Source organism: Triplophysa rosa, linkage group LG25 (assembly GCF_024868665.1).
Source record: "Triplophysa rosa linkage group LG25, Trosa_1v2, whole genome shotgun sequence".
In the NCBI taxonomy this organism is placed as follows: Eukaryota; Metazoa; Chordata; class Actinopteri; order Cypriniformes; family Nemacheilidae; genus Triplophysa; species Triplophysa rosa.
In genome coordinates, this window is record NC_079914.1 from 9,058,913 (window position 1) to 9,066,395 (window position 7,483).

General features: G+C 37.4%; 1 protein-coding gene across 3 annotated transcripts; it reads left to right on the forward strand.

Moving 5' to 3' along the window:
* Positions 1-938: 938 nt before the first annotated feature.
* Positions 939-7,314, forward strand: mbd3b (methyl-CpG binding domain protein 3b). 3 transcript variants are annotated; one of them, XM_057326401.1, is made up of 8 exons: positions 939-1,202; positions 3,180-3,248; positions 4,128-4,287; positions 4,570-4,707; positions 4,796-4,886; positions 5,712-5,889; positions 6,005-6,157; positions 6,253-7,314. In XM_057326401.1, exons 1-7 carry the CDS (start codon positions 1,189-1,191, stop codon positions 6,150-6,152), a joined length of 798 nt encoding a protein of 265 aa, XP_057182384.1. In that variant the 5' UTR covers positions 939-1,188; the 3' UTR covers positions 6,153-6,157; positions 6,253-7,314. The 3 variants fall into 3 exon arrangements, with proteins under 3 accessions (XP_057182384.1, XP_057182385.1, XP_057182386.1); XM_057326402.1 differs by having other exon boundaries at positions 3,183-3,248; XM_057326403.1 differs by lacking the exon at positions 3,180-3,248 and having other exon boundaries at positions 941-1,202.
* Positions 7,315-7,483: the final 169 nt, after the last annotated feature.

The window sequence follows — 7,483 nt, forward strand, 5'->3', positions numbered from 1 at the left end:
ATTACAGAGAGTTAGAAAATATGACTCATATGTCCAGAAAACCACTTCAAAGCGACAATCAAGAAATTGATTTGGTGTGTTTTCCCCACTGCACCAATGTTTGAGGTGTTCTTTGACTAGCCAGTAGATGGCGCTAGCGAAAGGCTGGCACAAGAAGGTCTTTACTTTTAGACTGTACTTATTGCCTAATATTTGCAGATTCTAAACTCTTAAGTGTAATGGGTTGTTGTTGTTGTTGTGAAAAGCAACTTTAAACAACTCTGATCTGCTAACGATTTGCTACTTTGTTTGTACAGGGCTGATACCTGGAAATGGATGTGGTCACTAGTGTTTCATGACTCAAACTCCACTGAATTTGAATCTGCACATTGAGCGTAAAATGTAAATATTACTTCACGTTTGTAAATAGGTTAATATTTTTCTATGTATGTGCTTTCATTTAGGCTAGTTAAATGTGGAAAAATAGGTTGCCACTTGTGTTTGTGTTCCTAATAAAATGTAATTCACGATTTTAACAAAGCTAGCATGCGTCTTTATTCAAACTAAGATGTATAAAGATGTATTTTAGGGGGATATTTTCCAGTAAATCCTTAAGTCAAGCATGTCCCTTGCTTTTCTTTCTCTACAGCCCGTTACCATGGTAACCACAGTTTCCGCCAAAATGCTAAAGTTACCGCAGATATACTACAATAAAAACTAAAATAATATTATAAAAGTAAAAAACTATACCAACAAATATTCTGAAATAATTCTACGTTTTGAATCATGTGCAAGATTATTTAATAATACTTTTAAGTACGAATATAGTAACTGGTAGCTATGGTCTTTTGGCAAACTAATGTTACGTTTTACCACACGACACGACGTTCACACGAACAACGCGTTCGAATTCAAAGCAGGCAGATAACAACACACCGTGTAAAATCGTGTATACGTGTATCCTAATATAAATATTATATATATATATATTAAAATAAATACCGCAAAATGTGCTTCTTGAAGACAACGGTGCATTGTATTGCCATCATGTGGTTACCCGACTACCGCAGGGCTTTGTCTCGTTAAATCAACCCTAATCGGGCATAATGTCTTTCATTTGTCTCATTGAAGGGGGAGGGGAGTGAAAGTATAGAGGAAGAGAGGGGGATTTAACATTCACAAAAAGGCGACACAAACAGAGAATGCACGATGGAGAAAAACGAGTAAGTACAACCGGTCTAATATCGCAAATATATCGGGTCGCACTTCCAGAATCGCGCGTGCATTTTCTCGTTACGATGTTTTACGAGCAGAGCAGTCGACTCTCTTTTGTTAATATGAGTAGTGTAGTCCGATCCGCCGGGGTTACTAGTGTCGCGCTTTGCGTAGTGCTTTCAAACCGACATGGTTTTAGGGAAAATGCTATGTAAACCACATGCTAATGCTATACATTGCTATACCATCTTAATAACAAAACAAAATTTGAGACTACAGGTATGCACAGATGAAGTGCTGTCGTGAGCAGCGAGTTATCCTTTGCTAAAATGACAATGGCTCCAGATTTAGCTAAATCTATGCCCGGGTTTTACGTCGCCCGGGACCAGGTACAGCATACGTCCGCTTTTGTCCCACAAACGGCTATTTTTAACGCACAGGGGTCGTGAGGATTGCGAGGAATCTTTAATATTTCATTCACTTAACGTTATTCAGGGTTTGTCACGCGTTTAGCCAAACACGTCTTCGGCTTTACCTGCTTTCTGGCAATGCATTTGTTTAAACTCGCATAAACACTGCTCGCGTTAAAAGTCTCAATACACGATACTGTAGTAATATTACATTGACGACCTGCTTGAATTGCAAGAATAACCGCAACAATACGTTCACGTATCTATATTTGTACATGATTGACACTTCAGGTTTATATTAGACAGCATCGTGCATGCTGCTCAGTGTAGCCTATTTTTCCAGGCGGATGAATCCTTCATTGACCAGAAGAGCCATAAGTGATGAGGCTACGTTACGGCGGAGTGATTTGCGACAAAGCATCAGTTAATTTGCGCATAAATGTAAATAGTTATGCTCGAATTATGCTTTGTATTTTATGAACAGAAGCTAGTTAGATAGTCTGCAAATTAGTGGGCAATCTTAAAACATCATGGGAGTACAATGTGGGAGTGGTCTGTTCGGAATCGGATTGTGCGCGAGGGGAAAGCCATGTGTGTTATGTTAGGTACTGAGTATAGAGAAGTGATTGTCATGTTAAAGTAGGTCTAGCTGTGGAGGGGATTTGTGCATTTTTAATGGGGGCGCCTGCGCATGTGAAACGCATTGAAACTTCATTTGCACAAAAGAATAATCTTAATAAATTAATTTGTTTGAAAAAGGACGTTTCAATGAACCGTTTCAAAAATGGTTTATCAATCATGTAATAGAAACCCTAGATATCCCTGCGCAGTATGTTACGTTTTTTAGTAACATATTATTTGTAGTGAATACACGAACATAATATATAGATATACATAAATGTACAGCTTTATTTGGTTTTCCGGAAAATTGTATTACAAATTGATACTGGCATTTCAAATGAGAATTGAGTTTTTTCAAATTATTATTATCATTATTTTTATTGTCTGGTTCAAATGAATTAGTGGTAGTAGTAGTACCTGTTTAAATTAATGTTATGAAAGTTTTAGTTATTTATGGTTCACCCCCCCACACAAAGTTCTGTTTACATTTGAGTTTGATCACTTTGACTGAATCATCGAAAAGATTCAGCCCCCCTTACGAAACATAACAAACATTGACCATTAACTATAATAACTATAGTTTTTGGTTTTATGTGTAATACCTGCTTTTACTTTTTAGAGTGTGACATCTGGAAAACGTCTATTTGATGTCTGCATTTACATCTGCAATACATCTCTGAGACGTATACGTGATGCGTTTCTTTCGAAGACAATCACCAGATGTTTTTACACAGTGGATGTTTTCCAGCTGTTTAGCAGACATCTTACAGATGTACCTGTGCTGTCTTGGGCAATGCACACAGGTTGTCAGATGGAAAGGCAACCCTGTTATTTTGTGCTTTAATCATGATGTAAACAAGAACTAGACCGCTTTGTGGTCTAAATAAACCTACTTTCAAGGGCCCTTGTGTGAGCACGACACGTCATAAATAGACATGACTGTTCTCTTTCTAGCAGAGGTGAGGAAGAAGAGGAAGAACAGAGGCGAGAGAGGGGGGAGGCTGGTCGTTTGTATAGCTTGTGGTATCATACTATTTAATCAATTAAAAAAGCATCAGTGTTACATGTTTGCACGCCTTGACAAGCTTGAAGAGCCATTGACCAAAACCAAGAGTTTGTCCAGATTTGTGCATGTGTTTTAAACGAGCACGAAATCTTCATGGTATTACCATACAGAATATTCAGTGAACTCATCATTGCATCACACCCGTGTTTTTATACGTTTTATATTCATTTTAATATTCTGGAACTGAAATACTTTGACAGATGTAAGATACTTGACCTTCCACTATGGCTGCTCAGTTTGTCGTACACGACAATTGCACGTGTAGACAAACAATAATACCATCATCTCGATCTGCAGATAGTCATAGTTAGTGTATCAAATGCACACACACTTGGCAGAACAGGTGGACAACAACAGCTTACAGGATTGCAGGGACACTTTAAAGCAATTTGACTACATAAAGTCATTTCCTAAATATATTTATAGGCAATATTTTTAGATTTATTTGTACCTCATACGTAGTGACAATTTTTCTTTTATGTGTAGACTTGGGCCAGTACACAAGGCCCAAGTAGATACCTACTGACATTCTGTGCGTTCACGTGTGTCAGTATTAAGCATTAAGATGACATTTTGAATGTGATTTTAATGCAATCATAACTGTTTGTGAAAATATAGAAAAGTAAGATTTCTAGTAACCACAGTGTTCATGTTGTAAATACATTGTCAATTTGTCATCTCAGCCTATCGGATTTCGTCCTCAGTTAGGCTACAAATAACAAATTGTCATTGCATGGCATTGTGTGTGTTTGTGTATCTGTATGCTAGATGCTTGTCACAGATCAAAATGGGTATATCAGATCTCTAAAAAGTGTCCTATTCCCCCCCACACACAGCCCAACTGGGAAGAAGTTCCGGAGCAAGCCTCAATTGGCCCGTTACCTTGGCAACTCCATGGATCTCAGCTCCATTGATTTCCGCACGGGCAAGGTGCTCATGAGCAAGCTGAACAAGAACAGACAGAGACCCCGATATGACAACAATAGCCAGACTAAGGTGGGAGGACAACACCAGGCTTCTATCATTTATTATTCCTTGTTTACATATATTGGATTTAAAGCTGCTGGGTGGTGCACCCAGGAGGCCTTAAGCATATTTTGGGTGTTTTTCTTGCTGATTTTAGCACAGCTACACTGGTCAAGCGGGTCTACCTGCATCAATAACCAGCTTATCTAGTTTGTTAAGTAACAGATCAGAATTGCTCATCTAAAACCAGTTTAAATAGCTCTAAGCTGTTTTTACAACAGGATAATTTCATTTTTTGCACATCTTTATTAGGGCAAACCTGACCTGAACACATCTCTCCCAGTACGACAGACTGCCTCCATCTTCAAACAGCCCGTAACAAAAGTTACCAACCACCCTAGTAATAAAGTCAAGACAGACCCACAGAAAGCCATCGACCAACCCAGACAGGTCTTTCTCTTCTGTAGCTGTATTCATATTGTCAGAAGAAATTAGAAGTTTGTATAGTGACATAAAGCTAAAATATGTTTATTGACAGCTTTTTTGGGAGAAGAAACTGAGTGGTCTCAATGCCTTTGACATAGCGGAAGAGCTGGTGAAAACAATGGACCTCCCTAAAGGCTTACAAGGTACTGTAATATATGATTGGATCAAGTGGTAAATGTGGTCTATGTTATACAATAAATGAAAAATGAAAGAAAAATCTACAACAAAAGTCGTCATGCAAGACATGATGTTATATCCAAAGAATGCAAGATAAAGAAACAAAAGCCCCAACAAATTAAGCCATGGTATACAAACAATGCCAAACACAAGGACCGAAACTTAAAACAGATGACCATAATTAGGGCAGGGGTGAAAAATACTAAATGGAGACAAGAGACCTTCAAAATACAAGACAGAATATCAAAATAAAAGCATGAGATAAGACAAAAAAGCCCCGAATGGTTACACATACAAATAAGTTAAACCATAAAATTGTGTTTGCCCTAGTTTGTTTGGTTTGGTATTTTTTGGTTTATTATTTGATGTATAGACTGTTTCAGCGGCAACAACATAAACAAACATTATGTGGCTCGAACTGAACTTCCGGTTGACCTCCGCAAAAAATCAATAACTGTTGAGTAAATTAATTAATATACAATAAAATATAGATCTAAATTAATATTTAAATAAATGAAATATAAAACATATTTTTATTTTACTAGCCAGACCGATAACCAAACACAGACCGGAAGGGAACTTCGGGCCAGGTGCGTGTGTCTGATGAAACCGTCTATAATGAAATATAATTAATCATTTAAAAATTGTATTTTTAGTTTCATTTTATTGTATTTTTAGTTAAATGAGTCCATTTTAATTTAAATAAATTGAGTCTAAATCTTCACAGTGAAATGTGCAAAAAAAATTCTAATAAATTTCATGAATTAATTTGATAATATTTCACATTAAAGGAGTGGGCCCTGGGTGTACAGATAAGACTCTGTTGTCGGCTATTGCCAGCGCCCTGCATACCAGCGCAGCTCCCATCACGGGCCAGCTGTCCGCCGCCGTAGAGAAGAACCCGGGAGTTTGGCTTAACACGGCTCAGCCTCTCTGTAAGGCCTTTATCGTCACAGATGAGGACATCAGGTATTTTAGATATCAATATTATGAATTGCTCTTTGGATCATATCTTATTTCCAGTGTCATAAGAGGTCGTATTCACATAGAATATAACTGACTTGGTATTTCTGACACATCTCAGGAAGCAAGAAGAGCTGGTGTACAGTGTTCGGAAACGCCTGGAAGAGGCTTTAATGGCCGACATGTTGGCTCACGTGGAAGAAACGTCCGGCGATGGAGACACGCTTAATGAGGAGGGAAATTGCAATGACGACAAACAGGAAGTATAGCAAAGGTGCGAGCAAAGAAATCTTAAAAATCATTGTGCATTTGGCTTAAGTTGACATTTCTCTCTTTAAACAGGTATTGTTGTCATGTGTTTCTTCACAGGGCATCAGGATGTGTCTCAGTTACCTGAACATGAGTTTCCCAACACAGTCCTTAAACTACAGCAAGACGGTCTGTTGAACAGCACACCACGTTACCATGGCATCCATCTCCCAGCTTTGCTGAATATTCATTTGCGCCCACCAGTTGGGATCTCAGAGAGACTGTTGGCTCAAGTTTTTAATTTGTATGTTTTCTTTTGAATATTTTATAAAAGAAAATGTTTGAAAAAGACGTAGTTAGATGAGCTGCATCAAGTGTTTCCCCAGTGTTTTTTTCTGAAGGGGGTGTTTAGATTTGATATGGATGGAGATATGACAGTCAAGTCAAAAATACAATCCTCTAGTGGGTGCTAAAGAAATATCACAGCTGACATAAACTGTTCTGTTTATGCACAGCCATCCCTGCAAATAAAATAGATTTGTAAGTAAACAAGAGAATTCGTTCAGTTTAGTTGAAGTGTTTCAAGGTTCTCCAAAGAGATATTTTGGTATGTGTATTAATTCTGTTCATTAGCATTATTTTCACAATATTTTCTAAATAACAGTGTAAAGAGGTAGAATCAGTATTGTGCAGTTTAATACTGATTCAGATTCAGTTCACACAGATTTGGTTCTTTGTTATCCACGGTTCCAAGTGTTTTATGATCTTGTTTTAGGTGAAATAAGATATTACTAGTTGTGGTGCAGAAATGGTGCAGATCTAGTCAAAATCTACTCTTTTGATTTTGGATTTTTGAATTCAATCATTAATTCATATGGTGCTTGTGAAACTGCCTGCCTTTCATTATAAGCTATTAATACTTGACACTGAATCACATTTCCATGCGGAAAAAAAATCTAATTTGATATTGAAATATGAATGGTGATTCATGTAATGTGATGCCTGATTCTTACGAAGTGATGTGTAAGCATCATCCTGTGGTTCAGCAACTAAAAAAACACGTCGCTGGGTGGAAAGTATGACTTTTAAAAAGATCTATTCCACGTTTTTGTTCATAGCCCATGTCAGCATGCCAACTGCCAAGTTTACTTCTGTATTTCTCAAAATAAAGTGTTCCTGTCTGTTGAACATCTTGGTTGAGTTTTTTCTTTAGACTAGCATCAGGAATGTTAAGTCACCGGTGTCTTGCAATGCCTGATCTTTTAATCGCTATTTGATCAACTTCCTTGATCAAAATATATATATTAAAGAGTACATAACTAGGGATTTTTAAGTTCCTACTTTGGTTTAT

What these genes read in the sequence shown, in the direction of transcription:
- mbd3b (XM_057326401.1), top strand. An exon ending in ACAACAATAGCCAGACTAAG is followed by an intron (nt 4,288 to 4,569) that starts GTGGGAGGACAA and finishes CATCTTTATTAG; the next exon opens with GGCAAACCTGACCTGAACAC. An exon ending in GTCACAGATGAGGACATCAG is followed by an intron (nt 5,890 to 6,004) that starts GTATTTTAGATA and finishes GACACATCTCAG; the next exon opens with GAAGCAAGAAGAGCTGGTGT.